The 20,831-nt window shown below is 30.4% G+C and overlaps 3 protein-coding genes across 3 annotated transcripts; 2 read left to right on the top strand and 1 right to left on the bottom strand.

Annotated features, from left to right (window-relative positions):
* Positions 1-317: 317 nt before the first annotated feature.
* LOC114194346 (protein REVEILLE 1) lies at positions 318-3,837 on the top strand. Its single transcript, XM_028084508.2, has 6 exons — positions 318-1,022; positions 1,627-1,761; positions 1,865-1,976; positions 2,100-2,161; positions 2,339-2,731; positions 2,901-3,837. Exons 1-6 carry the CDS (start codon positions 1,011-1,013, stop codon positions 3,456-3,458), a joined length of 1,272 nt encoding a protein of 423 aa, XP_027940309.1. The 5' UTR covers positions 318-1,010; the 3' UTR covers positions 3,459-3,837.
* A 5,818-nt stretch (positions 3,838-9,655) lies between these two features.
* On the top strand, positions 9,656-11,883 carry EXPA13 (expansin A13). Its single transcript, XM_028084509.2, has 2 exons — positions 9,656-10,240; positions 11,262-11,883. Exons 1-2 carry the CDS (start codon positions 9,738-9,740, stop codon positions 11,569-11,571), a joined length of 813 nt encoding a protein of 270 aa, XP_027940310.2. The 5' UTR covers positions 9,656-9,737; the 3' UTR covers positions 11,572-11,883.
* Positions 11,884-12,657: 774 nt separating this feature from the next.
* LOC114195477 (Pmr5/Cas1p GDSL/SGNH-like acyl-esterase family protein) lies at positions 12,658-14,527 on the bottom strand. Its single transcript, XM_028085963.2, has one exon. It carries the CDS (start codon positions 14,077-14,079, stop codon positions 12,985-12,987), a length of 1,095 nt encoding a protein of 364 aa, XP_027941764.1. The 5' UTR covers positions 14,080-14,527; the 3' UTR covers positions 12,658-12,984.
* Between the last annotated feature and the right edge of the window lie 6,304 nt (positions 14,528-20,831).

Here is a 20,831-nt window from a genome sequence, read left to right as displayed (position 1 = left end):
TCTGCATTAGTTTTCTTCGGCCACCCAATTAGAAAACGAAGCCGAATTAAAAGAAATGAAAAGGAAAATAAAAAACAGAAAAGCGGAAACAGACGCGACAGCGGAACGCCACGTGTGGAGGACCTCTTTCGACGTGAGCCACAAGATTGCATCGAGTTCTCGAGATTTCGATGGAGAAAAAAATAAATAAAAAGAAAATTTCTTTTTCTCTCCTACAAGACAAAATTCAACATCTGACGTGGCACTCTATGGTTGCTCCATTTATTTTTCTCTCCTTCACAATAGTCTCTTTCCCACTTGGCTTTTATATCTATCTGCACTCTTCTTCTCTCTGTTATTCTCCTTCACTCCATTTTTCTTCTTCTTCTTCTTCTTCTGAAACCTCAAACCTTAACCTCTTTTCTCTCTGTTTTTCTCCACCCCTTTTGAGCGTTTTCACCAACCATGACAATTCAGAGAAACTCTTGTGGACTGTGTGTCCTCTGTTTTCGGAACTGTTTTGTTTGAACATCCATCATTTTGTTTTTCCAACAAAGAAACCTTCTATTATCCAGCCTCTTTCCATGGAGGGTTTTGTTGATTTCAGAACTGTGGACCATTTCATAGTTAATTACATCTGAGCCACTGTTGTTGCTGCTTCTCAAGTTGAGATTTGGAAAGGTTTTTGGGGTGATCGTTGGCAATTCACGAGGTGGATTCAGTTTGAATGATCGAGCTTCTGCAGTGCATGGTCACGGGATCTTAGAAGGGTTTTTTTCGATTCTGAGCTTAAACTGTAGTGTCGGATAAAACAAAGAGACGAAACAGTGTTTTTGTTTGGTGCCGAGAAAAGTCCATTTTGCACAAAGTTGTTGGTTCCAGAGTTGTCGAGGGCGAGAAGTGTGGATTTTGGTGATTTGTTTTGTTTTTGTGTTACATGCTGTTAAGAAAGTTGTGAACAAAGAAAGATAAGTTTTACTGTTTTGGTGTTCTGTGAGCCAACCGTGTAGGAAGGAGAAGATATTCACCACATGGCGATACAAGTATGTAAAAATATGAGTTTCTTCTTTGTTTTTTCTTTGATGTAGAATATTTGATGCCGTGTTGAGTTTTTTTTGAGGGACATGAGATTGTTCTTGGTTTAGGTCGTACTTGTATGTTTTCTGGTTTGTTGTTATGGATTTCCAGCCAAAAGTCTTTTCATTTGGGTATGACATGTCTGGCTCTGTTTTGAAGATTAAAAAAAAAAAGTCAAATGAATAATGAAAAAGATGGAGGGCTACTTTATGAACTATGATTTGGTTTTCCTTTTCAAATGCCAAATATTTGTAGTTTTTAATTTTATAAATTTTGGAAAAATAACTTTTCAGTGTTTCTGGTTTAGACAACAGTTTGATTTAATCTTCAGCAAAGGCACAATTTTCCTGATCTTTTCAAAAAAAGAAAAAAAAAGTCAAGGTTCATTTAATGGAAGTTGTGAATTGTTGGTTGATATTTTGTTTACCCAGAGATGAATGATTCCCCGGTGGACAAATACTCTTTGGTCATGATTTCATTTAATTGTACTTGAATTTTCCATTATGAGAAAATTTTCTTTTTCTTCTTAATTATTATACTATACTTATTTGCTTTTTGCATTGGATGCAGGGCAAAAGTGCATTTACTAGATCAAGGGGTGGTCCTCCAATTGGAGATGAAATATGTTTGAGTCCTGGTGTGCATTCTGTTGCAGATATTCCACTTCATGATCAGTTTTCTTGTGGAAATGACTATGCCTTGAAGGTTGTCCCTTTGATTCTTATGTTTTTGTGGCATTATGAATTTGATTTTCACATCTGTGACAGTGTCACCTTTGTTTTAATCAATTTTATATGTACATCAACAGGTAAGAAAACCATACACAATCACAAAGCAGAGGGAGAGGTGGACAGATGAAGAACACAAGAAGTTTCTTGAAGCCTTAAAGCTATATGGCAGGGCCTGGCGAAGGATTGAAGGTATAATTAATTTCAAACTTCCATATATTGTGCCACAAAGATTCTAGCAGAACAATAACATAAGTCACTGAATCAATCAAGAAGGTTGGTCTAAGTTCTTGGATCCTTTTATTTTCACCACAGAACATGTTGGCACAAAGACTGCTGTTCAGATTCGAAGTCATGCTCAGAAGTTTTTTTCTAAGGTTTATTGTTATATTCCAGTACCCATCATTTACCATATGTTAAATATACCATGAGTCATATAAGTTAGAGTTGTTATGCTATGACTTTAAGAGATGCAAAAGTTTTAACCTTTTGAAGGTGAAGTTGCAGGGTTGATCTTTAAGTACACTCTAACTCGTTTTTCTGACTTCATGCAGATCGTTAGAGAGTCCAGTGGGAACAGCACAACCTTGGATGAGTCGATTGAAATTCCACCTCCACGACCAAAAAGGAAGCCAATTCATCCTTACCCTCGTAAACTGATTGAGATTCCAAAGAAAGAGATTTCCAATTCAGAACACCCTCTGAGGTCTAATTCTCTCAAGTCATCAGATTTTGGTCAAGAGAACAATTCTCCCAAGTCAGTGTTATCTACAGTTATTTCCGAAAACCTTGGTTCCTCCGATTCAGACACACCCACAGGAAGTTTGTCACCGGTCTCATCCATTAGCGGTGTCCCCTCAAACAGATTTCCACTGGCTGAACCCAAAACATCATTTGAGGAAGAAGGGTCTCTACCAAGTTCAGCTCATGATGAGCAACCCCTTGTGGTACTTCTTAAATCCTAATCATTTTTTCACTTTCTTGGCTCACGAGAACACTTTTAAGAAAATGATTTTAGAATTTAGTTTAAATGTACTGTATAGAGTGATTGGTTGATAGTGTACAAATCTTTATACTACCATGAAAATTAAACTCTCCCTTTATTTTATTATCCAGAAACTGAAGCTTTTTCACAAAGAAACTGTTTGTACCAAAGATGATGCAGCAGAGGAATCATGTGGTCGTACTCTCAAACTTTTTGGGACCACTCTACTGGTAACAGATACAAGCAAACCCTTTTCTCTAAGAACGGAGCCATTCAAACCAATACCTGCGGCTGCAACATATCTTATGCAACTTCAAAATGGGTGTTCTGATCTTGCAGAAGGTCCTGCAAGTATTGTTCCAAGGTGGACTTTTTCCCATAATGCACTATCTGTGCCACTGAGGGAGCTAAAAGGGAAACACCTATACTCTAATGTCGGAGATTTTGAACAGAAAGAGGTTCAAAAGGAAGGATCATGGACTGGTTCAAACACTAGCTCAATTAATGATGGTGGAGACAACACTGTACCAAGTGAAACATCGGCTATATTTGAGCTAAGGGTGAGACCTAAAACCTGTGGGAAAGGGTTTGTGCCATACAAAAGGTGCATGGCAGAGAGAGAAAAAAACAAATACTCATCAGTTTGTGATGAGGAGAGGGAAGAGCAACGTATCAAGCTTTCCTTATAGTACCCTCTCAGTGGCTTTTCTTCAGAGCAGTTTCCCTTTTTCAGGTATAATATAATGTAGCTGTTTCTGTTTCTGGATGACCCTGTACGAGAAGAAAGAAAAGGGAGCTGAAATTTTTGATATTTCTGCTGCATTGTTAATTCTCCATGTCTGTGTCTTTAGGGGTTCTGTTCTATCCAGTGAATTATCCCACTTTTTTTATATTTCTTCAAGCCATGTTAGGCTCTGTGTATTTCTTCAATTTTTTTCCTCCCACTGTGCTCTCTTTTCAATGGTTATTGTCTTTCAAGTGTAAGTTACATATACTTCTGTATCGCTTATTAGTGTAATTGTTCATATTTGTCATAGTTAATGGGTAAATTACACTTACATTACATAACCTGAAGTTGTTGAATACAATATTCTTTCCTTGTATGGCATTACTTTAATTTCCTTTTATCTGCATAACAAGAAATCATGGGACCTCTGTATTCACCAAAATGATACATGAAGTTATCTTTTCATATAAATTAAATAAAGTTTGTGATACTTTAATATTTTGTCCCTTTTGTTGGAATCACTTCCTATTAGGCGTATTTTGTGGATGTTTCGAGAAGAGAGACCATGGCCCATCAAAATGATCAAAGGTTTAAGAAAATGAAAACTTTTTTGTATGCCACAAATGGATAAATATGCAGTGCCGTATTGGGCCATTAAAAAAAATCAAATCTATATACCGGGTGGTTAAGCAATGGATTGTAACATCTTCCACTCCATTAATATTTTCTGACTAACCATTCGTTCATTTCCAAAAATCATAAAAACTCTAAATTCATGAGATTTATTTATGTGCATACTCGTAGTAAAATGTTGTAAAATCTTTTTTTTGTTAAATAACTTCAAATTCTAAGTTTTTGTTTTATTTCAAAAGAAGTTGAAACCCTTTCTTCTTTACTCTCAACTCCATCTCCTTCTTTGAATTTCGAGATCGTAGGCAGCAAGACTTTCAATTCATACCGACCAATTCTTTATTTGCGATAAGTCAATTTCTTTTGTCATTTTGTTTCTTCTACTATGCATGCAAGTCTTCTTTGCTTATATGTTCTTTTGGTTTCTATCTTGAATCTCTTCTAATCGGTGGCTGTGTGGGCACGATCATATTATTTTTCGTTGTCTATCGAGGGTGAATTTTGCAAGTTCGAAGGTGTCTTGCGGGTTCTTAGAGTTTGAATCTATCTTCAAAGGTGAGGGAAGCTAAACCATACTTTTTGCATGATGATTTTGTTTGAATGTTTGGTTGTGTGTTGATGTTGTGTTTGGTAGCTCAAATTGATCTGTTGATGTTGATGTTGTTCTTTGTGGGTGTGGGATGAAAAATTCCTAATTTCATGTTTAGGTATGTACGGGGTAGTAAAATTTGGGGTTTTTGTTGAATGCATGTGATTTAAGATAAATTTAATGGAAATTGAAGTTGTAACATGGAATTAGAAATGTTTCTAATTTATATGAGGCTTAAAATAGGTTTTAAGTTCATTTGACATTGTCAAATTGCACAATTCAAGTTTTTGCGTTATGCATACTCGCTAGACGAGTTGGACTTCCCAACCTTGAGTCGTTTCAGAAAATTTTGAATTTCCGCTTCGTTAACCGTCAGATCGAGTTGAAATTTTTACAGTATGTCCTACACACATGATGTTTTGTTTTGACATAGTTGATCTTTATTTCAAAGTGTATAGTGAGAGCCGTTTTTTTTTGTAAGGTTCCCATAGACTAGGTTGTTGGTAGCTTTGATCTTTGTCACTTGTTTAGTGCATAACTTTTCTATAGATAACCAATTGGATTGATTCTTTTTGAATTGAGTTCTTGATTTAATTATATTTCATTTGAATGTTAGAACATAATTTTTGGAGCTTTGTATAAGTTGCAATTTTATTTTTTAAAACCACCAACCAATTTGCATATGTGTTGTTAAGTTATTGTGTAAATTATTTAGGATTATGTGAATGTGTGCCAATGATATGAACTTTTGGAATACAAGTATGTATGAAATTGTGAATTGAGAATGAATGGAAGAAATCCTTTTAAAGTATGTGTGCTTTGGTGTGCATTGATGTAGGAACTTATAATTTGGAAGTTTAGCCTAACACTCTACTAATCATTCAAATTCATGTAGATGAGAATGAATTAAGAATTGAGAGTAAGAGGAGGTCTTGGTTGAAGAACCATTTGTAGTTCTAAGAACTTGTATAGGATTAACCTTGTGGGTGGAGGTTATCCATCACAAGTGTCAAAACTTCCAAATAGTTATACCTTAATGCTTGTTATCCGGATAATTGAATCTTTTACAACGTGGCTTGTTGCTTATAATGATATGAATTACTTAACTCCCCAATATGATTTGATTTATGATTAATAGAACCTTTGTTCTTATATTAGCTTACCCTCTCTTGTGCGTGTGTTTCTTGTGTTGTTGTTGTTCTTTTACAATGATCACCAATATTTGGTGTGAGCACATGAGAACTTGGGTGTTGGCTCCCTTAATAATGGTGATGACAATGCACTTGTTTAGTTATTTAGTTTTTTTCTTTCATTGCTACGATATATCTTTTGAAAAATTCTTGTAAGATTTGTCTTTTGCCATTTTCTTTTGGACTAAAGTTTTAGATAGTAACAATATACTAATTTTGTGTTTATGTCTTGAATAATTGTAATAAAAACTCCATGTTAAGATTTATTCTATTAAAATTGAACATTGTTAGGATATATCTTTTGTTTTGTTTTTCTAATTTTATTTAGTTTCTATTTTTGTATTCATGTTGTATTTTGGTTATATTGTTTTTAATGGTGTAATTCTTTCATAAGAAAAATAAAAATATTTGAATAATTTATTATTGTTCCTTTTAGTTTTGATGGGTCATTTTCTAACCTTGATCGATATGAATGGAAAAGCGCAATTAGAGTGCAAAGCGAGGATTATAAGGGGACATGTGTTGTAGGTGGGAAGGAATTGTAGCCTTCAAAAAGCAGATCATAGTAGTTGCTTCTTCCAGTGGATTGTTAAATCAGATTCCTCAACATTATTACTAAACTCACATCATTCATACAATCACCATTTTCATTATTGCTTCCTCACAACTCACCTTTATTAGTCAAATACTTGTCCCCTTTTATCAAATATCACAACCCCAATTAATCATCAACAAAATCTAGAATCTACCTTAGGTAGGGTTTCACAAATATTTATGGGGTAATAATTCACAATCTTATTTGTTAAGTTAAAGCATCATATCAAATATATCTTTCACAATTTTGATAAATATAGAAAATGAGAATTAAGCAAATATTTCTTTAGCAGGCCCCATAGTTGGGCCGTAATCCATAAATTTAGGAGCTTTTTTTTTTTTTACCTCCAAATTTTTTTTCTGTACCTCCAAAACTTTTAAAATTCAAAAAATATTGACGAAGTCATCATATTTCAAAATTATTTTCGGATATCAACTTTTAATAAAAAATACTTTCGAAAATTGACTTCTAATATATATATATATATATATATATATATATATATATATATATATATATATATATATAAATTATTTATTTCTAAAATATATATTTATTTTTTAATACATTATATAAAAATAATATTAAATATATATATATATATATATATATATATATAAAATTTTATTTTAAAAATATATATTAAGAAATATGAAAACATAAAAAAATAGATAAAACAAAAAATAATAAATTAAAAATATTTTAAATTTAGAAAAAATAAGCTTTAAATAAAGTTAAAAAAAGTTAAAACAGAATTAATATTTTTTTTAAATTTTAAGTATTTTTAATTTAATTTATTTTTTAACCTTTTATTCATTTTTCTCAAGAATATATGTATAAATTTTATTTTATTTGTATATAATGCATTAAAACGTAAACTAAACTAAAAATAAATAAAATTTACAAATAGTTAAATTTTAAATTAAAAAAATGAAAAAAAAAAAATATATATATATATATATATATATATATATTGACATTTTGACATTATTTATATTATTTTAAGCTTTCTTTTGCGCATTCTATACAAATTTTAATTTAAAGTATAATTATAATTATAATTCTAGATGGATGCCACGAACAATCTCAATATATTTTTGTAAGGTATCCGTTATAATTTTTTTTTCACATTGAATATTTAAAAAAGGGACTACTTTCAAAAATTTTGAAAGAAAAACAAGTAACACTTGATTTTTCAAACATTTGATATGTTGTACCAAGTTTGTTTTCCAATGTGAGAATCCGACCAGATACTTGGCATTGAAACGCTGAATTGATGACAGATAATTAATTTTAAGATGAAATAATTTAAAAGCATCGATCAAAAAATAATATTGGTAAAATAGGCACAATGTTGTTTAAATTAGTTTAATTAAAAGTGTATTTAATATATTTTCTTAGAAAAGGAAAAATCATCCTAAAATATTTGTTAACTTTGAATGATAAATATTGATAAATACCATATAAATTTTAACTTAAGTTTATAACATTTTTTATTTTACTTTTATATATATTTTAAACGCTAAAAACCTATAAAGTCATGTTTGATTTTAGTTTTTAATATCACAAAACTATGATATTGTATGTTTTTACTACTATTTAACTGTTATAATTAATATTTGACCGGTCGAGTTTTAAAAACATTGGTGTAAACTGTAGCTTTTAAGAAAATAAACTGTTTCTATTAATCGAAAGATTGACACAATTATTTATCCATTCTTAGTTTTACTTATAATTATTTTATATTCAAACGAAATTAGCTATATTAAAATTATTTTTTAATCATTAGTGAGGTGACAAAATACAAGTAAGAAAAGATAAGTTGAGACATGTTCCATAACTCCAAAACATATAGATGATATTTGTAACTGATTATTAAAAAGATTAATTTTTTTTTCCCAGAACATCAACCAATTATGCATGCATAGAAGAACTTGAATTCTTTGTTGATTTTTTTTCTGTTCTTTTACTGTATTTTCATAATACTGCATAGAACTATAGAGTTATAAAATAATTCAGTAGGAATATAAAAGAAGTTTTAGATCTAATATTTTTACTAACATTTAAAAAGCATAAAATTAACTTGGTAAATTTTAAAAATTAAAATAAAAAAAGTCGTGAGTTCAATTATTTTTATTAACAAAATAATAAAAATAATGCATTTGATTGTGGTCACTTTCGAACCTGAGAGATCTAAACAAACACGAATACCATCACTGTCGTTTCTAAACCATGTTACCAATATTCCTCGAATAAGGATCATTTTTAAAATCAATAAATTGTGATTATTTTGTTTGTTAAATGTCTTATTATCTTTTGCTGTTAGTGGTTTGTAATAGTTTTTTATTGTTCACTTAACGTGTAATGATGAATGTTTACTTTCTTTTGACTGGTTAGAAAAAATTATTGTTCCGCTAAACAGTTCAGAATATGCAATTATACAAATACCTAATGGTCAAATCTACAACCAATTATTTTCTCTCACTCTTCTTCCTGTTGTCTACATTAAAATAGTACACAGAAAGTTAAATTAAGCAGATTTTAATGTTTTTTTTTTTAGAATCTGTCTTTAGAACTTAATTAACTAAAAAAGCAATTCAGTTTTACTGGGTTTTTACTCATCAAAATTATTTTCAACACTATCATTACAATGATGTCAAATAATTACAGTGAAGTATAAGAAATACGATTAACTATATAATAATAGAAAAAAAAGGTTAAATATGTTTTTGTCCTTCAAGTTTCAGTAAAATTTGGAATTAGTCATTTATTAAAACTTTTGACCAATTTAGTCATTCATCTCTCAAAATGTATGAATATAGTCCTTTTAATCAAATTTTGTTAAGTTTATCTGACATTTCAAGTGCATTTCATGATAGTATTTAAATTATTTACATTATTTGACACATTTTTGTTTCAATGTTAACTTAAATACTATCATGAAATGTGCTTGAAACGTCAGATAAATTTAATAAAATTTGGTTAAAAGGACTAAATTTACTCATTTTGAAAGATGAATGACTAAATTAATATAAAATTTTGATGAAGGACTAATTTCAAAATTCACTAAAACTTGAGGTATAAAAATATATTTAAAAAAAAAAGCAATTTTAATAAAATAAAGAAAAAGAAAAAGAAAAGTGAAAGGGAAAGTAGAGTGAGTGTGGTATCGTCGGTTGCAAATAAAGGAACCCACACTCTGTCTTTTTGCTCTGGTTTCACTGTCTTCACACGGAAATGTCACCACCGTTCGCCGTTGCCGCAGTACTGTTCACACTATCCATTCTTCTTACACTCGTTTCCTCTCACTACTCCTCCTCTTCCTCCGACTATCCTCCCTCTCTGCAGGCTTCGCCGGATTTCACAGAGTGGCGATCCGCGCACGCCACCTACTACGCCGCCGCGGATCCCCGCGACGCCGTGGGCGGCGCGTGCGGCTACGGTGACCTCGTCAAGGGCGGATACGGCATGGCCACGGTGGGCCTCAGCGAGACGCTGTTCGAGCGCGGCCAGATCTGCGGCGCGTGCTTCGAGCTGAGCTGCGTGGACGACAACCGGTGGTGCATTCCGGGCACCTCCATCATCGTCACCGCCACCAACTTCTGTGCCCCCAACTACGGGTTCACCAACGACGGCGGTGGCCACTGTAACCCTCCCAACAAACACTTCGTTCTCCCCATCGAATCTTTTGAGAAGATCGCCATTTGGAAAGCCGGCAACATGCCCGTAAAGTACCGCAGGTACTCCAAATCTCTCTCAAATCATTACTCTATACATTAATTATGCATGCTGATGTTTATTTTCGGCTTTAATTTTCATATAATTTTGTAATTTACACTGAGGTGTTCTAACAACTTTCATATAGTATGATCTTTCTAACCTTCCCAATGGAATTTAGTGGAAGCTTCTAAATCGACTGATTAACAACTAGGGTACTCTACAAGTGTTGGGAAATTTCAATAATTTTTCAATTAATCATAGAAATAGTTTTTCAAATTTCGACTGGCGACAAGGACCACTAAGACACTTGTTTTTATTGAAAGTTATAAAATAGAGAAGGAGATTTATTAATGAGTTCAATTTTTATGCAATGTCACTGTCAAGTAGATGTTATGAATCTTAAGTTTGTTGTGGAAAAACAAATTTATCATTATTAGCCATTTGTGATCGGATGATGAAATTCTTTTATTACAGCTTAAAATGTTTACTCTTCAAACAAAAAAGGTCGGGTCACTATTTTAAGAATGCTTGAAAATAGTATATTAGATAATGTGTAAGCATCAAAAAGATATTAGAGAGTGTATTATTGATGTTTTTCCCAGCTCCTCTAAAATCACAATATCTTTTAAGTAAATGATGGTGGTGACAAAGTTGCCTAGATGATAGTGATGGAAAAATGGCCTACCCATCGTGACGTGGGTCGCAGATTTTAATGATGTGGGTCGCAGATTGTAATGCGTTGAAAAAAAAGAAAGAAAGAATAATAATGGATTCAAAACTTTTAAAATGAAGTTTGAGTTTGTGAAAAATGGATTCCAGTGGTTTATTTGGGGCTAAGCTTAGCCATAATCAGTCCTGGTCAGAAGGCTTAAGTTTAATTCAAAATAAAATTTTCAAAGTCGTGCATTTCATCGGGTTCGGTTCTGCCTAGTTAATTCGATTTATTTTGTTACCCATTGTAGTTTATATTCTCTTTTTTTTCCCATTGTGATTAAATTTGAATTAAATTCTATTTTGAATGTTGTGATGTGTTTGGTGCAGGATAAAGTGTAGGAAGGAAGGAGGGATTCGATTTACTGTTACTGGTTCGGGAATCTTCATTTCGGTGCTGATCAGCAATGTTGCTGGTCATGGAGACATAGTGGCTGTGAAGGTTAAAGGGTCAAGAACTGGTTGGCTTCCCATGGGTCGGAATTGGGGGCAAATTTGGCATGTAAATGCATTGCTGCAGAATCAACCTCTTTCATTCGAAGTTACTTCTAGTGATGGGAAAACTCTTACATCTTACAATGTTGCTCCCAAGGATTGGACCTTTGGACAAACCTTTGAAGGCAAGCAATATGATACTTGAAATTGGAAGCTCATTGAATTCTGATCTTGTTCCAATGGACCGTTCTCCTTCCACAATTTTTTTTACCCCTATAGTAGTTTTCTTTCTACATTTTCATTCTTTTGGCTTTGTAGAAGACTGTGTAGATAGCAGCAGATGATTTGGTGGTTTGCAAGGTTGTCAATGGGACGCTGTACCTTTTAGTTTATTATATTAGGAAGTTTTGTATGAAAAAAAATATATGTATACATTCCTTGTTGGTCAACATCAAAAACACTTGCAATGTAAATTTTGTAAGGCTATCATAAGACGTGTTACCCTGCTACCTTAAAAGTTGTCTTAAATTTTACTGGTCACTGAACCCCAATTGCATTGAACTGATTTCTATCGTAACCGCATAATTTTTATGATTTTTTTTTTTGTCAAATACCTTTTGTATGTTTTGCTATTGTCACGTTCTCAATGATTTGTTTTTCGCAACTACTTGCCATTAGTATGTCCCTCTTTTAACCCTGTTGACCTGACTACAGCTGAATGCAAAAACTGGTGCTGTCAAACTCAACTCATGTTCAAGTTTCCCTTCCCCTTAACAACAAATGAGTAAACCCTTCTGCGTCTTGTTGACAGGCCTAAGCCATCTGAAAGTCCTATTCGTATTAAACGGGTTAGTAGCGTTCATACTTGCCTCAAAATGCATAATAGAACCTTTTGTCGTATTGACCTTAATAAACAAATGAATGATCAATTAGAGTTTTAATTTTGACAGATGATGTTTATACACTCAGGCAACAAAAGGGTAAAGAGCTTCGAACTAATGATATCGATCAATCTAAACTTGTGTCAAATGAAACACGGACCTGAAACCTGAGGTGATCAACTAATGCAACAGAAGGAAAAACAGTAAAAGGCATCCTATTAATTATACCAATCCATGAAGAAATCAAACAATGGTTTCGTGGTTGTTCTCAACAATCATCAATTAATCTGCTCCACCAAAACCCATCTAGAAAATGAGTCAAAGGAAGAAACAAAGGGAAAGCATTATACATAAACATGTCACTGCATTCTAGTTCGCCTAAAGGATATTCATATAAACAACACGGAAAAGAATCACAATTAAATTCCGGTTAGAAGCATATGTGTGAACTGTTTGTACAGAAACTTAGTTTCCAATTCTTGAGACTAATACATGAGCTGTTAGCATAATACAGTAAAACAGGAAAAAGAAAGAAACAAAAAGAATTCCAAATGTGGTATACTATAACAACAATAATCACTCTAAAACTAAATGAATCTAATGCCTCAGAAGAAACAAGGCAAAAATCGCAAGCTATGGTGGAAGAACTGAACTTTTCTATTAATCAAAATCGTTGGAGAGTCCTACCGTATACATCCCAGAGGAGGAACCAAACCAAACCAATGCTACAAACTTCATCATATCTTCTGATGAGATTCAATAAGCAATGCATTCAACATAACATGAACTCCAGCCTCATAAACAACTCCATCATAATGCATCCCATCATCTGTACACCTGATCCCACAATTCCAACTCAATGACCCAATATCCAGCAGTTGAAGTGGACCCTCAAACTGCCTCAACATGCCACTTCTCTTAACCTCTCTCTCATATTCTCCCCGCACTAAATCACTCATCTTCTCCCTCTTCTCCTCTGTATTCAACATGGAGTTCACCAAACTTGGCATCCCAAGCCAAAACAAGTGTGGCGACCTAACCGCCACAGACTCATCATTGCCAAATTCGGAGGACACCGGCAACAGTGAAGTCACCGAACTCCTCAAATCCCCCAAAGACACACCATAATCCGAAGCATTCGTGATGTGCAGCATGTGCCACAAACCAGAACCCATCACCAAAAGATCAGGATAAAGACGATTCCTCTTGAACCCCGCAACCAAACTAGTCAAATTGGTGACATAAGGTGCCCACATGAAATCCAACACCATCCCCATCTCATCCACCACAGTGTGATAATCACTATGCCGCTTGAACAAAGACCCTTTAACAGATTCCATACCTTCTGAGTCCAGAACCAAACTCAACAACGAAAGCGCAAAAATTCGAGCTTGCGAATCCCCCGCCACCACCACCCAAGACCCATTAAGCAAAACCGAAACGTCGTGCCGATTAAGCCTCTGAAACTCACACGACTCCACAGAACCCGATCTCTTCCAAGACCAAGACTTTTCGTAGTTCACGGAATTGTTATTCGTAGGGTCGAAGTCAAACACCCTCGGCCTCACCTCCCAGACAATTTCATGAAGCAACGAAACACACGAATCGCGATTGTCCACGACAACATCAACAGAAGAAGAGGAAACCGATGTGACGAAATCAGAAACCGAAGGGAAATAAGGAGTGAGGTGAACTCCGACAGCGAGAGTGATGAAAAGTGCGCCACTGAAGAAGAGAACCTTGTTGCGACTCAAGTGCCACCCCGCCATACCCATAGGCACAAAGAGAACCACGCACGCCGCTAACAACCCCAACTGCACCGCACCTAACATCGCCCGCTTTATTGTTCCCAGATCCCTCTGAAACTCACATATGGGGTTTTGTTTTTTTGGAATGACCCGTGAAGGGGAAACCTGAGATCTGAGGAAAAAACAAAACTTTTCTCCGACTTCGGAAAAGTGTCGGAGAGAAAGTTGGTGGGGGGTTGTGAGTGGCTTGGGATTGAAGAATTTGAAGGATATATTTTGATGGGAACGTGATAACAGCAGCAGAAGCTAGATTCAATTGGAGAAGGAGTAAAATCTGAACACGGGTAATTGAAATTGAAATTGCTCACATACAACAACAACAACTACACGGTTCCGTCGGATTCAAAAACTGGTGCCAATGATTGTGTGTGTTGGGTACCATTTTGCTTGAATCTGGATTTTGCGTCCACTAGTGCGGTTTTTTGTTTTTTTTTTTTTTTTCGATTTATAGGTTTGTTTTGTTTTACATTGCAGGTGCCACTGCCACTGCAACGAGAATAAAAACATTTCTCAAGCATGTAATATGAATTGTAATTTAATTTTTATTTTTATATGCACTAATATATCATTATTATCAAAATTAACAAATGTATGGTATATATAAAAATTAACAATTTTCCCATTATTAAGCACATGTTAGACATTAAAAGCTTGACATAAGAAAATCAAGAAAGTATGTTGTTGGTTAACATGAAGTTAGCTCATGTATGATATAGTTTAAGATGCGTTTTTAATTATTTATTGATGTTTTTATTTAAAATATTTCTTTTTGTAATTAATTCGTAGCTAATCACTTAGTTTGAAAGGATTGTGTAACAAGACATTACATAATTGAAATTAAAATAATTATCAAATGATTGCACAGTACTGATGAAATGATTATTATTTTTATTAAAAAAATAGAAATTAAAATAACTTTCCAAATGCTGATTTGGATAGCAAACATGTCTCATAACCTGTTATGAAATATAAGTAGAAAGACACTGTTAACTGATATAGGATACACTAAAATACTGTAAATAAATCGTACATCTCAAAAAGCAAAAGAGTAACATGTAAGAATAATCAAAGAAAAATTATTAGCAACAGCATTTGAAAGAATTTTCTTTTTTTATATAAGTCATTTTTGAATTTTATGAGTAGATTATTAGAATTTTGTAAAGATTAACTCTCATCATGTTTATTTTAAGTTTGTATGTTATTTTATGTTGAAATTTATATTTTAATTAACGAATTTTTAGTAATATTTTTTTTAGTTTCATACATTTTTATATTTATTTATAATAAACTATTCTATTAAAAAATTTAATTTTTTAAATTTGTGAATATAAATTTAAAATATAATTTAATTTAACATTTATATATTAGTTAAAAAGAAAATATTTGAAGAGTAATTACAATAAATAAGATAATTTAAATATATTATAATTATAATAATAAAAAAATTGTAATAAAATATTATAATTATGATATTTTCTTGTAATAAAATTATTATAATTATTATAATAAAATTATTTAACATTTTTTTCTTGTAAAGCATTGGTCCCACCAATAAATACATATACTACTCTAGGGAAGAATATCAGCACTTAGAATTTGGTTTTTATGGAACCAAAATTTGAGTTGTTATTTTATTTTTATTTTCAATTTTTTTTAGCAAAGTTGAGAACAAACAAAAATGTTATATGTATATATATATATATATATATATATATATATATATATAATATGAAATAATATCTATATATTGAGAGATAAGATTATTTATCCACTTATTATTTACAAAATCCAATTTTAAATATAAATATTTCAATAATAAATTAGTAGTATTAACCGTCTATTTTAATACATTAATACAATAGATTTGTAGCATCATATTTGTTAAATATTAAAGTTTTCGAATAACTAATAAAATAGTATTTTGATAATAAATATTGTAAAAAATGTAAATTGTAGCGATTTTATTTAATACTTTCATTACATTGTATAAAAACATGCACCACACATAATACTATATAAATATATTTGTAGTCTTTTTGGAATTTAAAAAAAAAAAGAAATATTTAAATCTTAAAAGGAGTTAACTAAATATACACTACAAGAATTTTTGTAGTTATTGATGAATTTTTATTGATGACCAGAATTTAATTAGTAAACTCAAATTTATCATTAGAATTTAAATTACTAATGAAGAGTGGTGGATCTTGACCAGTAAGTTGGGAAAACCAAAATAATATACTCAAAATTTATATTTTTAATTATTTTCACTAATACAATAATAATTAATACATAATTTAGTATAACGTAATTAGAAAACAAATCACATATATCAAAAGTATTGTTATTTCAAATTATTGAACTCATCAATAATTAAACCATAACTAAAATTTTCAGTTATTTTTTTTTCAACTTAAATATGAAAATCTTTCCAAAGAATTAATACGAAATTTCTCACCTTTAATTTGTTGAACATTAAGAAAATACTCATCTGGTTGAACGATATAATCATTAGTATTATGTTTCATAATATGTAAAAAAGTTGAATTTGTCTTATTTTCATTTACACAAATAGTTTCTCTTTTATCACTTTCAGACATGAATATATTATTTATCACAATCTAATCCAAAATTGAGAGTTCCTAAAAAATTTCAAAATAAAAAAATAAGTTATCACAATTTAATAAAAAATTGAGAGTTCCTAACAAATAATATATGATAATCAAGCAACAATTAAAAGTCGGTTATGAAACAACACACAGTACACTAACTATTAAAAATATGCTAACTATTAAACAAATATTTTAGGATCAAGTAAGATGGCGGAATTACCTTTTATTTTTCTTCAACAATAGAAGATAACAAATGAAACAAACGAAAGAAAAAATAACGAGTTTGTGTCCAATTGTTTTTTCTTTTAACAAATAAAATGAACATGTGTGAGGGTGAGAGAAAACTCAAAAAGACAATAAAAAAATATATCTTAATAAATATTTTTAATCTTTATTATATTTGATTTTATATTTTATTATTCATTTTTATTAAATGTTATGCTTTATAAAAAAAATAAAAAGACACATAATTTAATAACCATCAATTTTGAATATATATTGCATATAATTTAAAATATTTGAAAAAAAAATTAAAATTTCTAAATTACATATAATATAAAAAAATTAAAAAAGGGGGGGGGGGGGGGGGCCATGGCATGACCATCCCTTTCCCTTTAGAATCTCTGCCATTGCTGATGAATACTCTTGTTGATAATTATTCTATTGGTAATATTTGTAGTTAAGATTTGTCAGTAACTTATAATTTATATTATTGACAAATATTTCCATTAGTAATATATTTAATGGTCAATTTTGTCAATAATTTATAATTTTTATTATCAACAGATTTTTTCATCAATAAATAGCTAGGTAATATGAGCGATAAATTTTCCGTTAAGTTTGATAAGATTTTTTTATATATTAATGGGAAATGAGTGGAAAGAAAAAAAGAAAAAAAAATTAAATGAACGAGTGTGAGGAAGAAGAGGATAAGGAGAAATAGGAAGAGGAAAAGGAGGAGGCACATAACGGTAGTGCATGGTGATTCGAAGACTGTGGTGTCGAAGTTGGAAGAGGATAAGGCACAACGACAGTAACACAGTAACGACTAAGAGATGGTGACATTTGTAGTTGGAAGTATAGGAGGAAGAGGAGAACGAAGATGAATAGGAATATGAGGACGAGGAGCTGGAGGCGACGGTGGAGGTGTAAGGAGGAGGAGAGGGAAAGGTAGAAGAAAAAAAAAAGGAACAATAGGGGGACAAAGAATACATCAACGATTAAAATTTGTCGATTATCACCAACAAATATTTACTAACGAATTTGTGGTTGTCGATAATTATCGATGGATTTCGTGATTCATCGCCAAAATTTATTGACAATCTCTCTTAATGAGTGGTGGCTTGTCCAACAAGTACATTGTCTGACAAGTATCGCCTGCTTTACTCATAGATTGATAAATAAACCAGCTTGGTATTATTGGCTAAAACAATTCATTTTCTCTTATTTACAAATCACAAAAAGGCATGACCAAATTTTAAAATCGGTCATCTTATGTCAAATAATTACAATTACAAACTACTATACATGTCCTATTGTTTATAACTTTTTCTACATAATTGTGGAAACCTCGCAGACATATCAATTGATCCTTTTGGTCTACTTGGGTGTTTATTTCAAATAAACCAACTAACTCAATTGATATATCTTAAGGATCTATACTTATACACTAGTTTAAACAGTCATACAACATTACATAATACATTCCAACTCTAGTACTCCTAATTCAACAATTCACTATTTTTTATCATAAATAAAGTATTTCAAAATCAAATAAGCAACCTATGACCACATATTTTTGCAACTAGTTTCATTTAAAAAAAAAGTAGAAAAACAAATGAAATTTTCTTACTTAAAGTTGATTATCTACTCAAATCTGCTCCAAAGTCTAAACTTTCACAAGATATCCTATTTACACAATGAAAACTCATATCAATTATCTAATCACATCTTAATTACCACAAAACGACAGATATTCATCTTGAACTCTCTCGTGCAACTACAAAACATACCACAAACATGTAAAAATTAAGAATGACTAAAGAATAAAACAAAAGATGAACTTGGTGTAATCATAAATGTGTTTAGGTATAACGGTTCTACTTTAAGCCACGACTTCTATGATAGTCTTTGACTTTTTAATAATAAAATAATAAAGTGTTGTTTATAAATTCTACTATTTTTTAACTCCTTTTTAGATTCTTATATAAATATTTAAAATATATATATATATATATATATATATATATATATAAAATGTTTAAATCATATAATCTATAAACAAAATATAACTTTGATAATTGTAAGGAATTTATCTTATTAATAAAAAAAAATACTAAAATAAAAAAGAAGAAGCTAAAGTGCAGAGGAAGAAACTTAATAAGATCTGAAATACAATCAAATATAAAATTATATAAAATACTTATAAAGAGAAATGAAACAAAAAATATAACCTTAAATTAAAAGAAATTTTATTTAATTATTCATATATATATATATATATATATATATATATATATATATATATATATATATTACCTAATTTAATTGATACCTTTATTTACATAGTTAATTTTTAGATTGATTATAATGATTACAGATTTAGGATTTTAATTTGTTTTGGTCCTCATTTGTTTTTTATTTAATGGAGTCCATGCAATTTTTTTAATTCAACTGAGTCTCTATTAAAAAAAACTCAATTTTATATTAAATTCATATTAATGTCGTGTGAAAATCTGGATCATCAACCCTTTTAATTTATATATATATTTTTTCTCCTTTCACCTTCCTCAAGCTCCACCTATCTTCTTCCATCTCTCAATTACAAGTATTGGAATAAAATTGTTGAACTCAACCGCTTGGGGCTTTTATGGTTTATGGTTTTTGGATGCTAACCTGAAGGTGGTAGGAGGTGGATGAAGGTGATAAGAAGTTAAAGAATGCAGATAAAGCAAGAAAATCCAGAAAAATCATATGATATTAAGATTGGAGACGACCCAAACTTTTACATGTAACACTTTTCAAATGACAAAAATACTCAATTAAGTAAAAAAAAATCTCATACTCAATTAAGTAAAAACCAAATACAGAAATTAAAACATAAATATAGACATTAAATTATTAGTTAAACGTTAATTTGTTATGGTTATATCTTGTTTGAGAAAATTATCAATGATCTTATAAATTCATATATTTAAACTCCAAACTTAATATTATTTATATACATGAAAAGTATTTATTACACTAAAACTTCTTGTCAAATTAACTAATAAAATAGACGATAAATATAAAATGGTATAAAAAAATACAACTACTTAATTTAATTATATAACTGAAAGTTATGTTTTCAACAAAAAAAAATTATTATGTAATTATAATTTTATATTTTTTAAATAATTAATTTTTTGTTTAATTTTTTACACTTTTATTTATTTTTAAAAATTGTACATATTTTTAAATGAGTTGAATATATTCTTTCTAATTTTTATTGTCTATAATTTTCACATTGCATTATGTAGTACTTCAATTTAAAATGTTGGTTTTTTTATTTATTGAATTTGAGATGTGTAAAAAAAATAATATAAAAACAACACACTAATTATTAAAAATAATGTGATAATTATTTATATTTATGAGATTAAAATATTTTAGTATATGAAATGAAATTAAAAATAATAAAAAGATATACAAAGGTTAATAATAAAAATAAATAAAAAATTAATCAATTTGTTTACATAGTTTATGAATTATAAAGTGTATCTTAAAATTTATAATTTAATTAAATTTTTTATAACTTAAAAGTTAAAAACTCATAAAATGAAAATATTGTTAATTATTTACTAAAAAAATTTGTTTACTCATCAAACTAATTAATTTATGGGTTAAATATTTATTTGGTCCTGAACTTTCAGTAAATTTTGGAATTAGTCTATTTTAAAATTTTGGACCAATTTAATCTTTCATCCTTCGAAATACGTGGATTTAGTCTTCTTAATCAAAATTTATTAGGTTTATTTGATGTTTCATACGCATTTTAAGATTGAATTTGAATTTTTTTATATTGTTTGACACATTTTTGCTTTAATGTTAAATTAAATACTATTATGAAGTGCTTGAAATATCAAATAAACTTAACAATATTTGATTAAAACGACTAAATCTACGTAT

The sequence above is a fragment of the Vigna unguiculata genome, chromosome 8 (genome assembly GCF_037176805.1).
Source record: "Vigna unguiculata cultivar grain cowpea cultivar isolate G323 ecotype 2 chromosome 8, ASM3717680v1, whole genome shotgun sequence".
In the NCBI taxonomy this organism is placed as follows: Eukaryota; Viridiplantae; Streptophyta; class Magnoliopsida; order Fabales; family Fabaceae; genus Vigna; species Vigna unguiculata.
The sequence above is the reverse complement of the archived record's forward strand: the minus strand, read 5'-3'. Positions and strand labels throughout refer to the sequence as shown.

Coding starts and splice junctions, on each gene's coding strand:
- EXPA13 (XM_028084509.2), top strand. CDS start 9,738: ATGTCACCACCGTTCGCCGTTGCCGCAGTACTGTTCACACTATCCATT. Junction 10,241..11,261: donor ATGCCCGTAAAGTACCGCAG/GTACTCCAAATC, acceptor TGTTTGGTGCAG/GATAAAGTGTAGGAAGGAAG.
- LOC114194346 (XM_028084508.2), top strand. Junction 1,762..1,864: donor GAAATGACTATGCCTTGAAG/GTTGTCCCTTTG, acceptor GTACATCAACAG/GTAAGAAAACCATACACAAT. Junction 2,162..2,338: donor CTCAGAAGTTTTTTTCTAAG/GTTTATTGTTAT, acceptor GACTTCATGCAG/ATCGTTAGAGAGTCCAGTGG.
- LOC114195477 (XM_028085963.2), bottom strand. CDS start 14,079: ATGTTAGGTGCGGTGCAGTTGGGGTTGTTAGCGGCGTGCGTGGTTCTC.